The sequence below is a fragment of the Megalobrama amblycephala genome, linkage group LG10 (genome assembly GCF_018812025.1).
Source record: "Megalobrama amblycephala isolate DHTTF-2021 linkage group LG10, ASM1881202v1, whole genome shotgun sequence".
Taxonomy (NCBI): Eukaryota; Metazoa; Chordata; class Actinopteri; order Cypriniformes; family Xenocyprididae; genus Megalobrama; species Megalobrama amblycephala.
This window is the reverse complement of record NC_063053.1, coordinates 21,981,393-22,007,267: the sequence shown is the minus strand read 5'-3', so window position 1 is coordinate 22,007,267 and position 25,875 is coordinate 21,981,393. Positions and strand designations below refer to the sequence as shown.

Genomic DNA, 25,875 nt, shown 5'->3' with positions numbered 1-25,875 from the left:
ATGTCCCTGCAGTTTGAGCTCATTTCAGAGTTTATTCAATTTATTTATTTTTCAGAAAACAGCTCATTCCGCATGTGAAAGGAGATAAAACACATTAATGAAAGAAGAAAGGGGTCAAATAAAGGAAGAAAGAGAGAGAAAAATAAAATGAAAGAAAATAAATAAGGAAAAAGAAAGAAAGATGAAATTAAGGAAGGATGGAAGGAAGAGAGGAAGAAGGAAAAATGGAAGAAAGGAAGGGTGGAATGAAGAATGAGGAGAAAAATTCAGGAAGTGAAAAAACCAAAGGACAGAATGAAGAAAGAAAAACAAAGCTAGAAAGAAAGGAAGAAAAGAAGGGGGGAAAAAAGGAAGTAAGGCATGAAGTAATGTACTTGATGTACTTGAGCATGATCTATTCTTCCATAATCTCCTGTCAGTCAAGATATGCAACAGATCCTCAATAATAGCAACGCCTCTGTCATGAAGGACAGAAAATGCTGACAAGTGTCTTTTCATTCTAAGGCCTGAGGTTTATGGCTTAATCCATATTAACACAATCACCAGGGAGAGAGGCAAAAAAGTGGCCATTACATTTTTCATAATCTTCCATTTCTGCAAGCCACAGATAGCAAGCATAATTAATCCCTATGATAAACGACTCACTGACGAGGATGTCATCACTTTATTTTGGAGGACGTGCGCTGGCTCTCTGTTGTTTCTGCAATAAGTTCTCTCTGAGCTAGGCCCGTTCTATTGAATGCAATTTGATAAGTAGGGTCGAATGGGATCTATATGCATAAAAGATGAAAACTTCATGAATCAGGTGGAGAGTTTGGAAGCAAGATAACTTACATCTTTAGAATTGTGACAGCAAAGCAAACAAAAATCATGAGAGAGTAATATATGTAAATGCAATTAGTAAAGCTCATTAAAATCATATCTAATTCTTTTATCAAGAGTGATAAGGGTCAAAAACAGTCTTTTGAACGAGCAGGTTTTTGATGAGCAGGTTTCTCTCCTGTATTCGCGAACAGTCAAATTGGTCTTTTTATATAAACTTTTATCTTCATGAGTCCAGAGGCATCATCGAAATTGATTTTCATGCAAGCATATCGTGGATGGGGATATTGACACTGTGAAAGCAATTGGCTGTAACCTTGGGCTATGTATATCTCTCATATGATCCGATGATTAATTATAACCCTCGCTGCCTGTTTACAGTACAGTTCTCACATTATTTCTTTCATTTAGCACTGTTATCAACAGAGTAAGAAATAAGATCACACATTTCCAGATTTCATTATATCATTATTATGAAAAATGTACATTTAAGAAAAAAAAAATACAATGACAATGTAATTACACTGTTTTCTGTGGTGTAAGGCTGTCAAACACACTTCATTAGAGACAGAAGGACAATGTGTCAACAAAGAGAAGTGCTAAGGCGACGCCCTTCTCTTGAAGACTGTAATGTGGTGTAAAAACAATCAACACATCTAAACAACTGAATTTAATTTAATTTAATCTTAATGAATATGTAATCCAGTTAGCATCATATTAGTTTTACTGTAGTTGGATACATTAGGACACAAACAAATACCTTCCTCAGAAGATAGCTAGTATGGATGTACTGTATACAGATTATGCCATTATTTACAGATACAGATAATGGTATCAGATTAATTTTATATTAAAACAATATCACACAAATGAGGCAATACGTTATGGCCCTATATTTAGGCCATTATACAACAGTTTAACAGACAAGCATGTAAATAAGTAAGGCATATATATTTATACATAGATGCCACACTGAACTAGTTTAGACACTGTTCCAATATGCCAGACTGCTTACATATAGCAGCCCATAGAAACAAACACTAACAAGTTATCTATGTGAAAATATCTACGAAGTAAGGGACAATCCTCCATTACTCATTCAAATACGTCACATTAGAACTAGCAACTGCCGCTTCGGAGAGGTTGTTGAAATACAAGGAAGCTCCAAAAAGTTCCAAACAATGGCGTTGTGTAGAGCACCACAAAGTAGTAGCATTGCTGACTGAATCAGTTAAATGAATGATTCAATGACTCACTCATAAAAAAGGTCTCTTGTTACCTTGCTATTACCTTGTGTATATATATATATATATATATATATATATATATATATATATATATATATATATATATATATATATATATATTTTTTTTTTTTTTTTTTTTTTTCTCTCAGACATTTTTGATATTTTTTATATGTTTTTACTAGTGGGTGCAGGACACTATAGTTCATTTATGTAAGTGAGGATAGCAAAATAAAGTAAACTGACATATTATACCCAAAAATTCTTCATACAGTGGACTACCAGTAAAACTGATAAAAATTTGGAAACAAAAATTATTTTGACCTGACCATGTTTTGCTTGTGTTATCTGACATAATTAAGATGATTTTTTTTCTGACACAGTTTAAAGGTGCCATCGAACGTTTTTTTTACAAGATGTAATATAAGTCTAAGGTGTCCCCTGAATGTGTCTGTGAAGTTTCAGCTCAAAATACCCCATAGATTTTTTTAATAAATTTTTTTAACTGCCTATTTTGGGGCATAATTAGAAATGCGCCAATTCATGCTGCGGCCCCTTTAAATGCTCGCGCTCTCCGCCCCCGGAGCTCGCGCTTGCCTTAAACAGTGCATAAACAAAGTTTACACAGCTAATATAACCCTCAAAATGGATCTTTACAAAGTGTTCGTCATGTACACTGCATGCATGCGTTGGATTATGTGAGTATTGTAATTATTTGGGTATTTACATTTGATTCTGAATGAGTTTGAGGTTTTGCTCCATGTAAGTAACATACACACTGTGGAGAGATTTAAAGAATGAAGTTGGTTTATGAATTTACAGACTGCAGTGTTTAAAAATGAAAATAGCGACGGCTCTTGTTCGTGAATAAAGTAAGAAACGATGTAACTTTAATCACATTTAACAGACATTAGCAACATGCTAACGAAACATTTAGAAAGACAATTTACAAATATCACTAAAATATCATGTTATGGATATTATTATTATTGCTCCATCTGCCATTTTTCTCTGTTGTCCTTGCTTGCTTACCAAGTCTGACGATTCAGCTGTGCACAGATCCAGACGTTAATACTGGATGCCCTTGTGTAATGCCTCGATCATGGGCTGGCATATGCAAATATTGGGGGCGTACACCCCGACTGTTATGTAACAGTCGGTGTTATGTTGAGATTCGCCTGTTATTTGGAGGTCTTTTAAACAAATGAGATTTATATAAGAAGGAGGAAACAATGGAGTTTGAGACTCACTGTATGTCATTTCCATGTACTGAACTCTTGTTATTCAACTATGCCAATATAAATTCAATTTTTAATTCTAGGGCACCTTTAACTCTGAGATCTTGTCATATTTTATTACCATTTTTTTTTTTAAACTATAGTGAATAAACTGTATTAATGAATGAAATGTTCAAGGTGTCTCAATAAATTTTGGTTTGACTGTATGTATATAAATTGTTAAAATAAAAGTTATTTTAAACTGTAATATATTTGACTTTTAAAAAAAATAATACTAATAAATGCAGCCTTGATCAGCATAATAAACTTCATTCAAAAACATTAGAAAATCTTGCCAACCCCATTTTTGTGAACGATAGTAAACCTGTCCACTGACATCTGTGCAAATATGTGCACAGTATAAACATGCTACTGGCTGACATATAGCATCACACAACCCAGCGCTAACACAAGTTTTCTGAAAGCCACAGCTGTTTCCTTTTGGGACAGTGAATAAGTAATAGAGGGCTGTGTTAGATAAACAGGTTATGACCTTTTCTATTGAGATTGATAGTTCCATGTCGGTAGAGAGGAAAATAAAAGTGCACCCTCAGCATTGTGCGCTCTGATTGGACACACGGAAGGAAAGTGAGCAGTGCTTAAAGAGGTCTCTGGTGGCGGTACCCTGGAGTGACTCCAACGTGGACTACTCCATCATGGTAATATGTGTAAATGTGTGTGTGCATAAGACAACGTGAGTTTCTCGCTGTGTTCAGTTTGTTTTTGACCTCACCCCGGCAGGTTTCTCTATGGTAGCATGGCACAAACTTGAAAAGAAAGGCCAGACAACTTCAAAAAAAGGCCTGCAGCCACTCTGAATGAAGTAGTAGTCTGGAGTTAGCCTTAAGATGTCTCTGCACACCACAAGATTCAGCATAGTGATGGCAGGTGTGACACCAATGTGAGATACAAAAGAGATGCCAGCGTCTCAGTTCGGTGAGCACCTTGAGAAGAAACATCTGACGTTTCTGTGTCTTTCTCACTGACTTCACCTGAACCGAACCGGGCCGCCTGGCAACTGGTGAACGCCCCCGTCTGGTCTCCAGTGTCCACCTACAGCAATGAAAGACATGCGAACCGTTCCACACGAAAGAGCACTTCACCTTTAAGTTAAAAACACTTTAGCTTAGCTTCAAAACCTAGCTGCCATGCTGCCAACTGCCTTCTAAGGCAGCATCCTAACTTAAAAGGAATCTCAAAAATGACTCATTTGGAACACTCAAAATGGAGCCAATGTGGATTTTCTGACTTACAAAATGATTTGAATTCACTTCAGTGATAAAACTGATAGTAAGCATATTTTCAAAAAGGTTTTTAACATTACTAACCTTACCTGACAACAAAGGGTCAAGCATTCTTATTTTGATGTGATTTTTTAAATTCTTAGACCTTGCACTACTGCTTATCCTCAGACAACAAAATGATTAAAACAAATAAATAAATTGTAAATATCAAAGAAAGTGTAACAGATCAATGAGACAGTTTTATTTTCCAAGCATCTGACAAAAAGGTTTTTTTTTTTTAAATGTGCAAAATAATATAGCCCCCTTTTCTCAAATTAAAGGTGCAGTATGTAATAATTTTGTCCGCTAGAGGTCGCTAGAGGCCTATTCAAAACAAAGGCGTAGCTTGATGACGGCAAGTTTGAGTGAGGAATCTTGGGACATGTGGTCTCCATCTCAACAGACAGTGCAATAGGACTTGGGAAGAAAACATGTTAACGGATGCGATTATTAACGTTACTATAGTATGAAGCAGAGCAGGACCGAGTGTTGTGGGAGCTGAACGAGGCCGCTGGAGCGATTGCACAACACACACCTCACGCCGGCGCTGCTTCCGCTTTACCATATGTATCATATGAATTGACAGCACAATTTTTATTGTGAGGTTATGATGTAAAATTATGATAACTACACTGTAGCTGCTACAGTAACTAACAAAATCTATCCAATACTGGATTTCGTAAGTGTCTGAAATATGCCACCATATTGCGTCATGCTATATTGCAATACAATACAGCAAATATAGTTTGACAGTAAATTATCAAATTAATTGATTACTGTTTAGTCAGATGATATGAAAATGATTACCACTTGTTCAATAAATATATACGCTCGTGTACATTCAAACACAATAATTGGGCATACATAGCAAACGCAAGTTCAGCGATTTGCGCGAGTAGATAACATACAAAGTCAATGCAAAGACGCGATCAGACTATGGATCAGACGCGTCCTCGCGCGGGTCTAGAGACGCAATGCCCCGCGTTTGGCGTGTATGCCCCATAATACTAATCGTGTTGATCGTTATAATGGCATACGTTTTCTGTAAAGATACGAATCAAAACAACCCACCTGTCGAGTAAAACACAAGCGAGATCGGCATCTCTTTCTAGGTGAAGTTTGTCGCGAAGCTCTCTCCATCTAGAAAATGCAACACCGATATTGATCCTCGCTCTTTCTCTCCTCTTGTCCCAAACTCTTCTTGGGTCGTTTGGTTGGCCCGTACGCTTACGTTTACGGGAGCTGTCCTTGTCGACAGAACCAGCGGCAGATGGTAAACAGTAATTATGTTCCATAAATAAGTAACACAATCCACCATAAAACGTGCAAGAAGTAAATAAGGAACTGCTTGAAGCAAGCTAGTGGTTTGCTGGACGCTAGACACTACTTCCGCATTTGTCCACGACACTGTTGTCATGTGGTTTCTACGTCAGTAAAGGCGGTAACAAAGGGTAACTGACGTCATTGACAGGCGACTGCACTGCCCCGTGTCACTGTTTAGAATGGGAATTTTCTCATGATTTACAAGTAGTTGAAAATATTAGAGATATTGTTAGTAATCAGCTGGACAAAATATATAACACTAGCCTAGTGGTTTTTGGATATTTTACTGCGAATATCTTACAAATTGTACCTTTAACTGTATAAAATGATGTATTTGAATATTTGGCATCTTTTTCATGACTGAAAATTGTCACCATATTCTAATAATGACCCAATACTCATATGTGGTACATAATTTTAAATAAACTCTCAGTTTTTTTATTCTAAAACATAATCTATTGATGCTTTTCAGAACTGAATAAATTAACAACAAATCTCCAGTATTTTTCACAATGTCTTCTGGGATGGGCTTCTCTGCATAGCCTAAAATGCTGCCTCGGAGGCAGTTGAGTTTTGGAACAGAGCAATTCTGTCACTCATCCCTCATTTTTATTGTTAAATAAAGGAAAAAGCACTTGAGCTTGAGTCTCACGATGACTTTAGGTCATATGTGCATACATATGTGGCTGTTTGTTTGGAATAGCCACAACGGAAAGCCATTCTGCCCTATTCTCCGTTTGACATTCTCAATATATCTTCCTTTCAAAAATGACAACAAATATCTCCCTGATGTCATTTTACACTCTTACCTGCCACAGTCCCTGCTGAACTTGAAATGATATTTACCGTTCGGATAGCAAATCGCACCATCACGACAGGCATTTGTTTCTATTAACCATTCAATCTCAGTTTTCAGAGCTCCTGTGGGGGATTGAATTTATTATCCACAAACTTAAATGACAGATGGTAAAAAATAAACAAACATGTTTATAAAAACAAACAAAACAGGAGGAAGGTTTCTGCAGTTTTTTTTTTATAAAGGAAGACTTTTTAAAGACCTTTTAAGACCAAGTAAAGATAATTTAAGGAAAAACAAAACATTTCAATATGTTCTCTACATGTAATAATTTTTAATTAAAAAACAATAAAATATGGACATAACTTTTACTGTACCTTCTCATCCTACTGCAAAAAAAAAGTAATGCTCTTGGTGTTCTCAGTCTTTTTGTCTTGTTTTTCAGTGCAAATATTGAAAGATTCTTAAAATAAGATACATTTACTTGAGAAGCAAAATTATATAATACGAGTTTATGATTAAAATGAACAAATACCTGCCAATGGGCTCAGAAAACTTAATTAAATGTAATTCAAAGCTTAATTCAAAACCCACTGACATATGTTTTTGTACCATTTTTTTTTTTGTTTTAAGTGTAAATTCATCTTCTTTCTGCATTTCCAGTGAATGTATATTTATTTAAAGATGTTTAGACAAAAATAATGAGGAAGATATTAATTTTTTTTTGTAGTGCAAGCAACATTTAATGCCATGACTTCATGAATGTAAGACTTTGTGCTCTGATTTAAGACCTTTTAAAGGCTTTAAATTGTGGAAGGGCAAATTAAGTCTTTTTAAGACCTTCTTAAGACCCACAGAAACCCTGAGGAGGAAAAACGGCCACAGTCCTTAAAAGCCACAAGTGCAGCGTTGCTTAGTAATGCTTATTTTCTCTGAGCATGGCCTGGATTCCTGGTCCAGTCAAGGTTTTATTAGGAGGGAATCTCCACAATCTGTTTCATGTGTCAGAGCCGCGTGGGTGATGCAGGCCGTCTGGACCAGGGTCCGAGACGCTATATTAAACGTCTGCTGGTTGCGAATTTAGAAGCGACAGCCAAATAAAGTGTCACACTGCATTTTTCACCGCCAGATTAAAGCAGTGTAGGTCTGAATTACATCGAATTAGATGTGAAAATGGGAAATAAAGCAATCAGATGACTGGAGCTGGTTGATGTAGCAGAGAGATGTAGCACGCTGGTGGCATATGGACAATCAGTGGCCGTGAGTGGAGCAGAGTTTTCCAGGCAGTGTAACAGCCGCTGCAATCAGACTGAATTCTTTCTTTCTTTCTTTCTTTCTTTCTAGCACAAACAGTAGCAGTAGCACAAACTATGTGGAAGATTAGGCTGAAAAAAAGTGAATTTGCTCTTTGCCATTTCAGTTAACCTTACTAAAGAAATAACTGCACATATTATTAAAACATGCAGCAAATGAACGTTTACAGGTACGTGACCCAGTTTGGCTTAGGGACCAGCGCTTTAAGAAGCGGTGAAATAGAGCAATACAAGTTTATTAAACCTCTAAAAACAGGGCAGCAACTGTAATTGATTCATCATGTTCATTGGGGCAGGGGGCTCATTGAATGTCTACGGCTGCCAAAGTCTGTCATATAGAAATCATACTGATGAGAAATACATCCGAGATAAAGAGGGTGCAGAGTTGTCTGGACTCATAAGAGCAGATGAAAGCGTGACTTCCTACTTTGATGCCGTCAAATGTGAGAGATCATGACAGAGCTGGAACATGCAGAACTGAAGACGATGTGAACTTTACCACAATAGAAAAAAAAAAAAAAAAAAAAAACACCCACTGCTTAGCTTTTCAGAATGATTTCACGGAGGGCACAAATGCCTTCTGTGAAGCTCTGTAAATCTACCAGGGCCATGGTGGACTGGACCAGGAGATAAACACAAAGCTAATCTATCTCATATTAAAAGAAGAACCTCAGGAAAGAGCATCACCTCAAAGCCTAGACCACCACGGTCCACAATGGAGGGATGGGATGCTTGTATGTATTTCAATGGTCCCTTTTGTGTTTGTAACACCATTTCGTGTGGGTAGAATTTTCAGGAAGTTAACTTTTAAGAAGTGGAGATGAGGGAATATAGTTGCTGCAAAGTTGAATCACTATGTCAAATCCACAGCAATCCATCACTCTTATCTGAGAGTGTTATGAAAGAGTTCCTTCAATAGTGCCTTATTAAATACTAAATTACATTAAACACTCTGAACCTACATAGGCTGAAATAACTCAGAAAAAAAACAAATACCATTCCAAAGTTTGAAAGAAGTCTTTTATGTTTACCAAGGCTGCATTTGCTTGTTCAAAAATACCGTAAAACAGTAATTTTTGAGAAATATTATTACAATTTAAAATAATGTTTTCTATTTTAACATATTTTAAAGGTGCCCTCGAATGAAAAATTGAATTTACCTCGGCATAGTTAAATAACTAGAGTTCAGTACATGGAAATGACATACAGTGAGTCTCAAACTCCACTGCTTCCTCCTTCTTATATAAATCTCATTTGTTTAAAAGACCTCAGAAGAACAGGCGAATCTCAACATAACACCGACTGTTACGTAACAGTCGGGGTGTACGCCCCCAATATTTGCATATGCCAGCCCATCTTCCCAACATTATCATTATGTAAGGCATTAGACAAGGGCAGAACGTCTGGATCTGTGCACAGCTGAATCAACAGACTAGGTAAGCAAGCAAGAACAACAGCGAAAAATGGCAGATGGAGCAATAATAACTGACATGATCCATGATATCATGATATTTTTAGTGATATTTGTGAATTGTCTTTTTAAATGTTTCGTTAGCATGTTGCTAATGTACTGTTAAATGTGGTTAAAGTTACCATTGTTTATTACTTTTAGACAAGAGCCGTCGCTATTTTCATTTTTAAACACTTGCAGTCTGTATAATTCATAAACACAACTTCATTCTTTATAAATCTCTCCCACAGTGTGTAATGTTAGCTTTAGCCACGCAGCATAGCCTCAAACTCACTCAGAATCAATGTAAACAATATAACAGTATACAATACTCACATAATCCGACACATGCATGACGAACACTTTATAAAGATCCATTTTGAGGGTTATATTAGCTGTGTAAACTTTGTTAGGGCACTGTTTAAGGCAAGCGCAAGCTCTGTGGGCGGAGAGCACGGGATTTAAAGGGGCCGCAGCATAAATCGGCGCATTTATAATGATGCCCCAAAATAGGCAGTTAAAAAAATTAATAAAAAAAAAATCTATGGGGTATTTTGAGCTGAAACTTCACAGACACATTCAGGGGACACCTTAGACTTATATTACATCTTTTAAAAACATGTTCTAGGGCACCTTTAAAATGTAATTATTCCTGTGATATTAAAGCTGAATTTTCAGCAGCATTACTCCAGTGTCACATGATACTTCAGAAATGATTTCAATAGGCTGATTTAGTGCTTAAGAAACATTTCCTATTATTTTCAATGTTGAAAAGAGTTGTGCTACTTATATACTACTATTAGTAGTATACTACTACTACACTACTACTTACATACTATTATTATTACTATATTGAAATAAGAAATCCTGTCCTTTAATGGATTTCTGTGTGAAGAATAACCCAGCCCCCTTCTCACTGCAGCCCAGCTTCCATCAGAAAACCCCATCTCCATTACTCTTCCCCAATGCGGTATAGTGAACATACACCCTGGCCCGCGAAGGTTAACCTTCAGTCATCAATCACAATTGCCGGAGTGTGAGGTGCTGCAGCACGGCTGTACCATGATATATTACACATATAAGTAGAGGCATCTAAGGTGGCTAAGAGCCCAGGCCCTAATTTACAAGCCAGACCTAATGCACCTTATTGTGAAGTTAACAGTGTAGTGCATACATGCACTTATGTCCCTGGATACTCTCGATGAACTAATGTACCTCTCGCATGCCAAGCCCGTAATGGCATTCTCAATGTTATGGATATAGGCACTCTCAGCACAGGAGATTATCCTTCATGCATGGGATTCTGGGATGCCACTGAGAAAAGGAATCTAGTGAATAGAATAGAATAGAATAGAATAGAATAGAATAGAATAGAATAGAATAGAATAGAATAGAATAGAATAGAATAGAGTCAGTGGACCTAGTCAGATGTTCATGTCAAATGCTCATCTTCTCAGTTTTTCACTGCTTGGATCTGCCCTCCACCCAGATATAAAAGCTGCTGTCAGTTAATTAAGATTTGACGGATTAATTTGCGGCTCGACTGGACTCTTGTCATGTCAAAATTGATAAGACTTTTCAGTTTTATGGATGTTGCCATCTTTGATATTACTTTTGGCTTGACTCCCGTTGATACAGACAGCATTTGAGAGACTACTGTAAGTTGCTGTGTGAACTAGACATTTTAAGACTCACACCTGTAAGTAAATGCGGTTGTCAAAACAAAAAACTGACTGTGAATGTAGCCTTTGAGACATAAAGTGTTTTTTTTTGTCCATACACTAGAAATCAATGATCATTAAAATTGTTTCATTACCAACATTCTTCAAAATCTTTTGTGTTCCACATAAGAAAGAAATTTGGAAATACATTAGGGTAAGTAAATGATGACAGAATTTTTAATTTTTGGCTGAACAGAAATAATATTACTGTGATAACATCTGCAACAATCAGCAGGGAACATCAAATAAAGAGCTAAAGGCTTTATCATTGTGTTGAAACACTAGAGCATTATTAGAGTATCTCCTTTCTTAAGCATGACTGGTATTAGAACCATGGGGTAGAGGTTCAACACATTGAGTCTATGCTCATATTTGATGAGGTATGGGTTCAAGTCTGTCCTGTGTCACGTTTCCATCCTATTCACCTCTCTCTTATCCCGTGATTTCATGTTATATCTTCACTGTCTCTATAAAAGGCATCAAAAAAAAAAAAAAAAAAAAGATTTAAACTATCATCATTTGTCATCTAATGAAAAAAAACAATATCAACAGGTGCAATTCGTTCAAATTAGCCTCTACTTTTTCTTTTAAAATGTCTAAAAAAAATCAAATAAAAAAATAAAAACAAAACAAATAGAAGCCAGAGGCAATGTTAGAAGTCAGTAATAAAGATCAGGTAACACTTCGGGTGAAGACACGCCATTAGAACAGAACAATAAATCCCTCTTACGGCTCTTGCTGTGTTCTGTCCTCTCCGGCTAAATACTCTGTAATTAATCCTCACTTCCTCTTGGTTCACAATCAACCTGGAGGCTTTGCTTTGGCCTAACAATCACAATAAATTAAACTGCCCTCTGCTCCCGCAGGTAAAAGCCATTCAATAAAAGGTGCCCAGAAATCTGTTATGCAATCTATTCTGAGAAGCCTGGAGGAATGAGAAGTTTTATTTGTTTGTTTGCTTTTCTAAGTGAGTGCATGACTACAGGTTGCTAGTAGATCTACTCCATTCATATCCCTCTTTACAAGCTACAGAGGACGTCCTGACTAATGAATAAAGACGCTCCGTTCATATTACTGTTGTCCATCCTGAGTTTACTTATAGAAAAGCCAGGATTCCTTCAAAATCTTCAGCATGGAGAGCTGTCGCTTCATTTTCTTCCACGTGCAAATTGTTAGCATTGCAGCTGCTACACGTTCACAAGCAGGCTGCAAAGTTTTAATGTAATTCTGTTTATATATGAGCTTACCTGGATTAAGATAATAGGAAGATACTGCTAACAAGGCAAATTCCTAAATGCAGTGTCTTAATGGGGTCAGCGGATGGATTACGGCAGTATATAAACAAAGTCAGTGTCAGCGTTGCATGACTGAAAGCCGGAGGTTCACAGTGGAAAGGTCTAGTCATACCAAGTAAGTAAATATTTACTAAATAATAATTAAAAAAAGTATTCTAACCAAATATTTATATTCAAGTTCATCATTCAGCATAGCCTAAATATTTTATTTTTTATATTTAACCCTCTGGAGTCTGAGGCTGATTTGGGGCATGGAGAAGTTTTGACATGCCCTGACATTTGTGCTTTTTTCAGTTGTTCATAAACATATTAATGTAAAAAGTGTCATTACACTGTATTCAGCACAAAAGAGGCTACCATAATATGTGCGGAACATGTATGCACATGTTTCTGTTTTTGAAGGAATAACGTTTATGCATGGTTATTGAAAAAACAAAAAAAATAAGTCACTGAAATAAGGCCAAAAATAAATATTAAATCTGTGTTTACAAGACTTCTGGGTATTGGAGGTTGTAGGCTAGAGTTTTTGCTTCAAAATTATATAAAAATTATAATGCCTACTTGTTCATATAAAACAATATATTGATTTAGTTTTTGTAAGACACTTTTTGTCAAGAAACACAGTATGCGTGGAGGCGTGAATCATCATGAATAATGGGTCATTTACACCTGAGAAGACAAAAGAATCGCATAAAGAACCTCTAATGGTGCTGCATAATAATGAGGCCTTCAGGTAGGCTGTGGAAAAAAAACCTCTGTAATCATGTCTCAGCTCAATTTAAAATAATGGTATTCTATTATATTCTTTAAAATATAATGTATTTCTGTGATGCAAAGAGTCTGACTATAGGTTTTTAGTTTAAAAGCATGCACATTTGGAGAAATATTGATGGATTCTCATATGTTTATGTCAATTTTCTATACAGATTTTATTCTATACAGAGTTTATTCTATATTCATTGTAATCACTATGAGCGCTGGTGTTTTCAATTCATTCTTGCAGTCGGAGGGCGCTCTGTACACCTTTAGTCCACAAATTATTCTAAAGAAGAAGAGGACATTTCAGGAATGGTGTTTTCAATTCATACTTGCAGCCGGAGGGCGCTCTCTGTGCACATTTAGTCCACAAATTATTCTAAAGAAGAGGAGGACATATCAGGAACTAACAGCATGTCTTCCAGAGGTTGTTAACCATGGCTTTTACATACACTTGTCAACAACAACTCAACAGTATGCACTAGATTACAGTTTATGATTGCTGAGCGATTGAGTTATTGATCATGTTCATTTGAACACCAGAATGATTAGCTGGTAGGAGCTATACTTCAGGATTTTGCAAAAAGCACAACATTTTGTTTTTACTCTGAGTGTATACAAATAAAAGAAGATATTCTATAGTTTCAATTGATATATTAATTATGTCTCTATGACAAAAAATGACGGAGTATTTTAAGTCTGTTTTGCTGCAATGTGAAAAAAAACCTGCAAAATGCGCCGGCGCGTTTTCAGACCTCAGGGAGTAAAACAGGAGAAAAATCATCATTAAGAAAAAAAAAAAAGTTCTGTTAAAAATTCAAACTGAACAGGCTTTTAAGAGGCTTAAGGATCAGTAAGTCCATTAACATGTTGAAGAAAGTATTAAATACTGAACAAAATCAACAGACAACTTAGTATGAAAGGCTAAATTCAGGTTATTAATTAGTAATTCACTAGTAGTGTCGTTTGACCCATTATACAGAAAAACATGAAGTCCTATCATTTGCTCAACAATATCTTCCAATCTATCCAATTTATTCCTAGCAAAAATCCATTAAAGTAACTTGCAATTATCATTGAAGACCAGCAATAGTGATTTTATTTTTGATTACATACAGTATGTTCACACTGGGTGGCCCTTTGTCAGCTGTGATGCCTGATTACTGGATCCAACTCTTAAAATGATTGGGCAAATCCTTATAGCTTTACTAACTGATTGCCAATTAAGGTTAGTGTACATCAGACACATTAGAACACAGTTTAAAGATGCTTTATAAAATAGCTACTATGGTTATGTGTTCTATGCGTATTAATTTTACATTTGATAAAATGTGCTTTTGTAGTTTGTGTTGTTTGTAATCAATGCAAAGTCATCACTAAATGATTTATGCTGATATTGTGCAAAGTTTAAAAACTTTTGGAGGGCACTGTAAGACATTTTCCCATTAAGGAAAATAACCAGAAAACTATAAAATGGCAACAATATAAAATAATGCATACTAATCTGATATTTCATATCTTTTAAAAAATAATAATTCCAGGCATCCCTTATATCATGTACCACCAGGGTGAAAAACACTGTCACAGTACCACTCACTTGTCAACAACAACTCAACAGTATGCACTAGATTACAGTTTATGATTGCTGAGCGATTGAGTTATTGATCATGTTCATTTGAACACCAGAATGATTAGCTGGTAGGAGCTATACTTCAGTTAATGTCAAAATTAAGCGAGATTTCATTTATCTACTCTTATGACTGTCAAAACAAATCATGTAATATGCTTTGTACAGTCAATTTGATCGAAACATACAGGAACAATTATGAGCAGAAAACGATGTAAATAATCACAAATAAACCTGTCAAGTCAAACACTTAATTAGCACGTCCACCTGTCAACATCAATACACATTCATGCGTTCAGTCTCTCAACAGCACCGTAACGACTTAATTGATTTCCAAAATTCATTTAGTCTTATTTTATTCACACTTATTCTCCATCTTCCTGCACTAAATGGATGTTTGCAGCACAAACCCATTTTAAAAGTCAACAGACCATGTAAAGACTTTACTCGAGCTGAAATACTTTGTAATTCAATGCGTGTGAAGGTAAGTAGCTGCACAGATGATCAAGGCAGCTGGGTTTGGGTTTTCACAGAGAAGTTGTTGCCTTAATTTGTTTAGGCTAGGCAGGTCATTAATGGTTTTCTGAACGTGCTCAAACCTCAAAGTTGCATATTCTAGCATAATCTTAAGTCTTTAGTAGTGGATAAACAGCTGGACGTGACATGAGAGAGGTACAAACAGACAGAAAGACAAACATGACATTTGAAGAGAGCAGTTGCCACTTCACATTTTCCTCCTGGAAGAGCTACGAGAGCTTTAATTGATTTTACATCAGGGAAATGGACTGTGGATCCCGGTTCCAACACTTCCTTGTTTTCATGAGCATTTCCTATGATAAAAAATCTGCCCTTCAAACCAGGTGTTCTCCTCCAACTTAAAGCTCGTAGCTGACGACCTGTGAAATAAGAAGAGTTTACCGCTTCCAGCGGCTCCTACCTTCTTTTGGTTCGCCTCAATCCAGTCATGCACAGTCTTCAAGGCGATTTCTGCTGCCGGCTCATTGGGAAAACCTGTGGATAGTGAGGAGAAAGATTCATCTTTGAATTTGTGCCATAGAAAAAAAACTAGCATATGTACTCACACTTTAACACATACGCACACATCACCATATGGCTGTTTGCTGCTCAACTCTCTCCACACTTTCAGCATTTACTACAAACAACAGTCTGTTGAGTATGCACACAAATCCAACACTGAACAATCTCACTACTTGTCCTTCCAAAACAAACGCCCACTTTTTTATTATTAAACCAGCACCTTCGCTGCGATACAATCCACATGACTGTTTGTACATACCCATCTCACATCCCCAAATGTGGCCTATTAGCTATATTTATCACGGGTGCCTGCCAATTCCTTGTAGATTTACTGATCCATTAAGTTGCATCGAAATAATCATTTACACTGTTCTGCCATCTGTGGCAGGTGCCGGGGTCGTCACACCACAATCTTGATGAGAAAGTAATGACACATTGACCAGTGAATGTAAGAGATGATGCCACTAACTGCCATATTAATCACCAGAGCCTGAGCTGAGATGGGAAACCAGTCTTGGTGTTAACACAGCGTATCGATTGAGAATAAATAGACTGGAGGAGATTAATATTTAATTTTGCTGGAGGAGGAGAGGAGAAAGAGGAGGAGTCGTCAAACGGGTGCTTTTCCATTTTAAAAAGGTAATTTTAAAGTTAATTTCTGACAGATTTTAAACATTCTTACAAGAAAAATGTGTTCAAGTGTTAAGGATTGTGTGAGATCAGTTCACTTGGGTCCAGATTTACTAAACAACGCAAAGTTCTGTGTGTAATCTACTGATGACGCAGAAATTAAAGAACACAGACACAGCCGGTTCATTTCCATAATGACCAACGCAATCTACCAAGAGAAAGCAAATTAGCATTTGGTTTAAGACGCGCTTTTTTTTTGGGCGGCGAATAATGGCGCAAATACCAGTAAATTGACTAGCGCAAACATTAGTAAATCACCTTGCATGATTCATTTAAATACTCTCCTCCCATAAATTTTGTGTCTGAAAGGTAAACTCCTATAAATGCATACGCAAAAAGGTCAGCAACAAAAATAACTGTGAACACGCCTTTTTAGCGCTAATTTTTCAGTAGTTTTTTTTAATGCCAAAAAAGTGTTTCACTATAAATCACAAATTTTTCTTAATTTTTCTTAAAAAAAAAAAAAAAAATCTGTAGGAAAATATCATTTTAAATATAATGATAATATTAAATAAAATCTTTAATATATTTTCATTGATTTTTTATGCAAAAAAAAAAAAAAAAAAAAAAATATATATATATATATATATATATATATATATATATATATATATATATATATATATATATATATATAGAGAGAGAGAGAGAGAGAGAGAGAGAGAGAGAGAGAGAGAGAGAGAGAACTATTCCAGTCAAGATGCTATAATAAAAAAAAAAAAAAAAAAAAAAAAAAAAAAACATGTATTATGTTTTATAATATATATATTCTGGAATAAAAAATTGACATTATATACAATATCTAGATTTGAGTTCAGCAAGATTTTTTTAAATACTTTTTTGATTTCATGAAATACTTTAAGAATGAATACTTTTATTCAGCAGGGACGGATTAAATTCATCAAACGTGACAGTAAAGATATTTTTAATTTCACAAAATATTTTTATTTCAAATAAATGCTGTTCTTTTGAACTTTATTTTAATCAAATAGTCCTTAAGAAATGTTTCTTGAGCACCAAATTATGATTTCTGAAGGATCATGTGACACTGCAGACTGGAGTAATGGCTGCTGAAATTGAACTTTGCCATCAAAGGAATAAATTACATTATAAAACAGTTATTTTAAATTCTAATAATATTTCACAATATTGCTGTTTTTACTGTATTTCTGATCAAATAAATGAAGCTCTTTGTGAACATAAGAGACTTTTCAAAAATATGAAAAAAAAATTACAGACCTCAAATTTTTGAACTGTATTGTGTGTTTATCTTATTATTTTATGCAATGTACGCATACAAAAAATTAGTCAGCATGCTAGTATATATATATATTATCTATATTTTATATTCACATTTTGATATGTATACATGGTTAAACTGTGATCAAACGGCACCAGTTTTGTAGAAACGATTCGTCTGTTACCCAGCGAGTGGCGGTACTGACCCTGAAGGTCCATCTTGGCACTCAGACTCCAGGGTGATAGGAGATGTAATTAACACAAGGCTGAAGAGATGTTTTCCCTGTCTGTTTCACCTCTCTATCTGCTTAGCAGCCTGACACAGGGCTCTCCATGTCTCCTGATGTCCTGTCTAGGCCTTTCAACACCAAATAATTTGGGGATCCGTTGGATGTGAGGGAGTCTCACACCAGCCCTATCCTGTCAGTCTCTGCCCCATCCAATCCCTGTTTGTATGCTTCTGCTGTCTTCTAGCTCTCTCTCTTTCTGACAGGCAGAATCACTGAATGATATCTTCTGCTGGCTGGATGCCGTCAGACCTGAACTTTGGGTCAAAAATGTGCGTGAGAAACCGATAAACCTATTATCTCTCTTGAGAATAATCCCCATCCAGAATAATAGGAACACAAGCACACTTTTGGCTCCTTTTCACAGTAAACAAAATACAGAGAAACAGACGAAATTACTGTTTACAAACAAATGCTCGACTGTGGCGCTTCCTGGCTCTTCAGGTGACCCGTAAAATAGCAGTTTTAAATAGTGCTTTATTCAAATAGATCCGAAAATAACCAGAGCTGTGTGTAAGGGTTGAAACTTTCCAAGAGATTACTGGTGATTTTTTTAGACTTCCATCAGGATCAATGAGCCTGGGCAAATACAGGACTTGACAAATTCACAGGCAGTAAATCAACACTACTTAATTAAGTCAAATATAACTACTTGTGTGTTGAAATGTGTAGCAATCACTAAAAACAGATGCCACTTTTAACAGGGTATTTTCACCTTTATTTTTTACTTCTGCAAGTTTCAGCTTAAATATTAAAAAAAAAAGTGTTACATTAATTTTGTCCATTTTTTCCTTCAAGAAAAAAATTCTTTACTATAACCATAATGTGTAATATTTAGGTTTCAGGGTTATTTTAATTTTACTATAAATCGGTCGAACTTTAGATTAAGGTCCAAATCTCACTATTAATTAACTATTAAAGGTGCCCTAGATTCAAAAATTTAATTTACCTCGGCATAGTTAAATAACAAGAGTTCAGTACATGGAAATGACATACATTGAGTCTCAAACTCCATTGTTTCCTCCTTCTTATATAAATCTCATTTGTTTAAAAGACCTCCGAAGAACAGGCGAATCTCAACATAACACGACTGTTACGTAACAGTCGGGGTGAACGCCCCAATATTTGCATAATGCCAGCCCATGTTCCCAAAATTATAAAAGGCATTAGACAAGGGCAGCCAGTTAACGTCTGGATCTGTGCACAGGTGAATCAACAGACTAGGTAAGCAAGCAAGAACAACAGCAAAAAAATGGCAGATGGAGCAATAATAACTGACATGATCCATGATTACATGATATTTTTAGTGATATTTGTAAATTGTCTTTCTAAATGTTTCGTTAGCATGTTGCTAATGTACTGTTAAATGTGGTTAAAGTTACCATCGTTTCTTACTGTATTCACGGAGACAAGAGCGTCGCTATTTTCATTTTTAAACACTTGCAGTCTGTATAATTCATAAACACAACTTCATTCTTTATAAATCTCTCCAACAGTGTAGCATTAGCCGTTAGCCACGGAGGACAGCCTCAAATTCACTCAGAATAAAACGTTAACATCCAAATAAATACTTTACTCACATAATTCGAAGCATGCATACAGCATGCATGACGAACATCTTGTAAAGATCCATTTGAGGGTTATATTAGCTGTGTGAACTTTGTAAACGCGCTGTAATATAGTCGACAGCTCGTGTGGCAGGGAGCACGCGAATTAAAGGGGCCGCGCTGCCTAAATCAGTGCATTGTTAATGATGCCCCAAAATAGGCAGTTAAAAAAATTAATTTAAAAAAAATCTATGGGGTATTTTGAGCTGAAACTTCACAGACACATTCAGGAGACACCTTAGACTTATATTACATCTTGTGAAAAAGCATTCTTGGGCACCTTTAAGTGCACTTTTGCCTCAAACTACCCATTACTGCTTATTAATAGTTAGTAAGGTAGTAATTAGGTTTAGGTATTGGGTAGAACTAAGAATGTAGAATAAGATCATGCAGAATAAGGCATTAATATGTGCTTTATTAGTACTAATAAAGAGCCAACATCCTAGTAATATGCATGCCATTAAGCAACTAGTTAATAGTGAGAATTAAACCCTAAATTAAAGTGTTACCATATAAGTTACACAATTTCAAACAAGTTACTTTATGTTTCTGTGCTGATTAATTCAAATAAAAATATGTATATTAAAATATAGTCATGTGAAAATGAAAGTACATCCTTTTGAATTCTATGGTTTTCTATGGTTATTCCAGCAATTGGGTTGTTTTAACCCAGCGGTAGGGTTAAATGTTTGCCCAACCAGCTGGGTAGTTTTATTTAACTCAACTATTGTTTAAAAATTACTGCATTGCTTAATTAAAATTAACCCAAAGTATGTTGGAAATGAACATTTATTAATGTTCAATTAATAATTATTAAACAATAAACATTTATTAAATTGCTTATTAATACATTTATATTAATAAACTATTAAACTATTAAATTTATATTAATAAAAATAAAATAATAAACACTCACCTTTTGTCTATTATTGTTGCCTCTAATTGCATCTGGTTTTTAATTTCCCAACTATTTTGGGTTCATTTTAAGCTAGCCATATAGCAATTTTTAAACAATAGTTGGTTTAAATAAAACTACCCAGCAGGTTGGGCAAACATTTAACCCAACCGCTGGGTTAAAACAACCCAATCACTGGGTTTGTCCATTTTCAACCCAACTTGGGTTGTTTTTAACCCAGCATTTTTTAGAGTGTACATATAAGCATATAATAAAAACTCATATGGTCTTCAGCAGGTCTTAAAATTAGGTAAATACAACCTCAGATGAACAACAACACCAGACTTATTACACTTGTCATTATTTATTTAACAAAAATAAAGCCAAAATGGAGAAGTCATGTGTGACAAACTAAGTCCACCCTATGTTTAAATAGCTTGTAGAAACACCTTTAGCAAGAATAACTTGAAGCAATAATTTTCCATGTGACTTTATCAGTCTCTCACATTGTTGTGGAGGAATTTTGGCCCATTATTCTTTACAACGTTGCTTCAGTTCGGCATCTGTTTACACACAGCTCTCTTAAGGTCCCGCAACAGCATTTGAATCGGGTTGAGGTCTGGACTTTGACTGGGCCATTGCAACACTTTTTTTTCTTTTTCAGCCATTCTGTTCTGTTTGGCCAAGCTGTAGCTGTCAGACAGATGGCCTCACATTTGACTCTAGAATACTTTGGTATACAGAGTAGTTCATGGTCGACTCAATGACTGCAAGGTGCCCAGGTCCTGTGGCTGCAAAAACGAGCCCAAATTATCACCACTCCACCACCGTGCTTGACAGTTGGTATGAGGTGTTTGTGCTTGTATGCTGTGTTTTGTTTTTGCCAAACATGGTGCTGTGCATTATGGCCAAACATCTCCACTTTGGTCTTGTCTGTCCAAAGGGTTTTGTTCCAGAAGTCTTGTGTTTGTTTAGATGCACCTTTGCAAACATAAGCAGTGCTGCCATGTTCTTTTTAGAGAGAAGAAGCTTTCTCCTGGCAACCCTTCCAAAAAAAGGCATACTTGTCCCATCTTTGTCTAATTGTACCGTCATGAACTTTAACATTTAACATGTTAACTGAGGCCTGTAGAGTGTACTTAGTTTGTCACCCATGGCTTTTCCATTTTGGCCTAGTTTTTGTTAAATAAATATGACATGGAGTAATATGTCATGTGTTGTTATTCATCTGATTTTTATCATGTCCTTATATGTAAAACCATATAATTCAAAAGGGTGTACTTTCTTTTTCACATGACTGTATGTATATGTATTATAATATGTTTTAACATTTTTTGTATTGCTGGGCGTTTTTTTTTTTTTTTTTTTTTTCCTTTTGTTTTTTTACTGACATGGTTAATGATTGTTGACGTCAAAGATGATAGAGGCAAAATTTCTAAGCTTTAGGCTAAATAAATTGAAATAAAGAAAAAGTGTTACTCTCCCTATTTAAAGTGCTTTGAACTTTAACTGTTTACTGAATAAATATGCATACTTGTTACTCACATGCACCTTTGAGAGAACACTGATGCATATCACAATGTCTTAAGGGCAGAAAACATGGCAGAGGCCACTAGACTCATGTTCATATTACGTCTTCAGAGTGTTTCTGTTTTTAATGTAAATTGATTTGTGCTTCACAGGCATTAATTACACAGAGAGAGGAAAAAAACGAGAAAGAGCCAAAGAGGTCATTGAGAGCCGTGTTATGTCTGTCTATAGAGATATAGGCAGGCTCACTAGAGGTCAGAGTTAACCAAGTTAACAGTCAGAGCTCATTGAGAGGTCTCTCTGATCTCTCTTCAGACTGCTTAACATGTTCCATACATGTCTGACAGATGCCCAACTCACACAAATATCACAGATCAATCTCAAACTACAAGGACACCCTCCATCCTCCTCTTTTTTTTTTTTTTTCAGTGGATATGCATCAAATCTTTTCATTCGGTTTTTGGGAGACTTTTTGTAGTGGATATACAGAAAAGAGAGACATTTGAGAAATATAAAAAATGCAGTCAAGTATAAAACCTATGCATAGCAATCACAAAAATATGCAAAAAAGTGCTGTGAGGTTTAAAACATCTCAGCATGTACAATCAAATAATCATAAAGGAAATCTTACATGACTTTGTATAAAAAAAAAAAAAAAAAAAAAAAAAAAAAAAAGCACAGCAGAAAAATTGATTTCATTTCTGTTTAAAACTTTGGTAACACTTTATAATAACTGCACACTATGAAGCATTAGTTAAGCATTAGTTAATAGTTATTTCATCACTTATAAAGCATTAATAGACATTAGTAAGTAGTTTATAAATACAGCTATAATTGCTTTATTCTTGATTTATAAGCATATATATAATGTGTTTAATAATTGTATTTTCATACTTTATTAATAATCAATTTATCATTTCTAAATTAAGTATTACATTATTTACAAACCAGTTATTTAGGAGTTGTCAGTAGTTCATTTAGTAAGTGTAAGTAAATGATTAATAAACTATTTAAACATTCATTTATACATCTTATTATTTAGACACATAGTAATAGTTACTTAGTGTGTTAGTAAATGTTTTATTAACACATATTCCTACTGCAATTCATGATTAATTCAGGTAGTTATAAAACATTTAGAAGTGGTCAGTTAACTATTTTTGTGAGCTCATCTAAAGCGAGGACTGTTTATGCTTTGTAAAGCTTTTATAAATGAGATTTAAAGGTTCAGTGATCTTCTGCACTGCTGTTCTCTAATGTTTTAAAGTTTTGACACTAGGAATATGTTAATAAAGCATTTATTAACACACTGAGTAACTAATACTATATGTCTAAATAATAAGATGCATAAATGTACATTTAAATATTTTATTAATCATTTACTTACACTTCCTAAATGATCTTATGAACCACTGACAACTCCTAAATTACTGGTTTGTGAATAATGTAATACATAATTTAGAAATGATAAATTGATCATTAATAAAGTATGAAAATACAATTATTAAACTCATTATAGATATGCTTATAAATCAAGAACAAAGTATTTATAGCGGTATTTATAAATGGCTTACTAATGTCTATTAATGTTTTATAAATGATGAATTAACTATTTACTAATGCTTAACTAATGCTTCATAGCGTGAGTTATTCTAAAGTGTTACCAAAACTTTTTAATGAAAAACTAATGACCAAGTCTGCCTTTCAGCCACAAAAAAAAAAAAAAAAAAAAAAAAAAAAAAAAAAATGTGACAGGCTCATCCTGAATAAGATGCTACATATACAAACACAAGGAAAAACAACTAAATAATTCAGTTGTCATAGGGACAAAAATATATTTTAGCATTAAAATAATGCAAAAAATACATTTTCATGGTCAGAATGAAATATTTCTCAAAAAGATCTCTTGTCAGCTGATGGATGCCCACCAGTGTATGGGCTGCTGATGAGGGCTCCAGGGAGTTCCTTTGCTTCTAATGTGAACAAACAGAGGAGAAGGAGAGAGACTACAGTGCACTATGTAGGGTGTCAGCACTTTGTAGTGTTTCATTCCATATATAGTTCACTGTTGTCTACCTATAATGCATTTTGATATATAGTGAAAAAAACTGATGTACTCTAGCTGGCTACCCATAAAGCAATGAGAAGATGACTGCCAAATGCCAAAGGAAGGCTAAGGCTGCACACACGCAAACACACCCTACAGAAAGGTACTACCAAAACTAATTTTTGTGCAAATAATTTTTAATAGTTTACTCTGTTTAATGCAGAGTTTTACATGCCTATTTGATTTTATTTTTAGCAACAAATTTCACACAGAGGAAATTATAAATGCATTTTCTTTTATTCTCTCAAGGTGACATTCATCTATATCTAATCAAATAATTTAATTCTCGACTTTATTACTGCTTTATGGAAGGATTAGGATATTATGAGGTGCTTCATTAAAATAAGATCTGATAATTCTCTATGTTCAAAATCAACTAATTAACTTCTGTCATAAAATGGTTACTAAATGACAACATCACAAAATACAAATTTAAATGATTGTCATTGTGATTCAAGAAACCTGTATAAAATGATTAACCTTATAGGCAAGACTGCATCTACCCACATAAGGTAGCAAGCTGTTTCTCCCAAGTCAAGTCATTTTTATATGAACTGTCTTTGAATGGACACAGTATGCAGTATGTAAGAATTCTGTCTGCTAGAGGTCGCAAGAAGCCTATTCAAAACAAGAGCGGAATCTTGGGACATGTGGTCTCCACCTCAATGGACGGTGCAAAAGAACAGAGCAGGACTGAGTGTTGTGGGAGCTGAACGAGGCCACTGGATCGACTGCGCAACACACGCCTCACGAGCAGCACAACTTTTATTATGCACAGTCGCCGGCGCTGCTTCCGCTCATGAGTATGAGGTAACGCAGCTCTGTTTATCATATTAGATACATTTGAGTGTGTTGAAAATGATGTTATATCGTTACTCTGTGCGCTTGCTTGGCGGCTGCTGTGAGACACTTGTTGCACACTGCAGTAAGCTAGATCGACTTTAGAATATCATATTAAATGATGGCTTGTGTTGATAAATGGCATGCAATTAATTTTAAAACGTATTGTATGATGGAGAAAATTCTGTATTACTGTTACTAAAAATAAAGCTGCATCTGATTATGCTATGTTAGCTACTTGACAAAATAGTGTTTTTCTCTGAGGCATGGTAAAGCATGGTACTCACAAAAAATCAAGAAAATTAAGAGTTAAACAGTAAGACTAAACGTGTTGAGCTATATAACAACAATTTGTTTTCTGTCTATAAATATATTCCCTTGTCTTTTAAAATGTGTAATATATTAAAGCGTCTTTGGTGTTTCCATGGTTTCTACAAAATAAACCGAGGGTTAACGCGGGTATGACGCAATTGACAGGCGACTCCTCATACTTGGTTAAAATTGAAATTTTCTCACGATTTACAAATAGTTGGAAACATTTGGGATATTGTAAGTACCTAAGTGAACAAAATATATAACACTGGCCTAGTGATTTTTGGATATTTTACTGCAAAATTATTACATATTGCACCTTTAGTGTGGAAAATCTTTGCACCAAAGAATAAAACCTAAAAATCTGAGCCAGAACTGCAGGACCTGAAAAGACTGAAGAATTTTGAAAATGGTCATGATTTG

At 35.2% G+C, this 25,875-nt stretch overlaps 1 protein-coding gene across 16 annotated transcripts in view; it reads right to left on the bottom strand.

Annotated features, from left to right (window-relative positions):
- The window catches only part of macrod2 (mono-ADP ribosylhydrolase 2), a 634,638-nt gene that overhangs the window by 149,073 nt on the left and 459,690 nt on the right, over positions 1 to 25,875 (bottom strand). For all 16 annotated transcript variants that reach the window (XM_048205395.1, XM_048205400.1, XM_048205403.1 and 13 more), the window contains one exon: positions 15,845 to 15,918. In XM_048205395.1, coding sequence (XP_048061352.1) covers positions 15,845 to 15,918 — 74 coding nt within the window. The remainder of the gene's footprint in view (positions 1 to 15,844; positions 15,919 to 25,875) is intronic.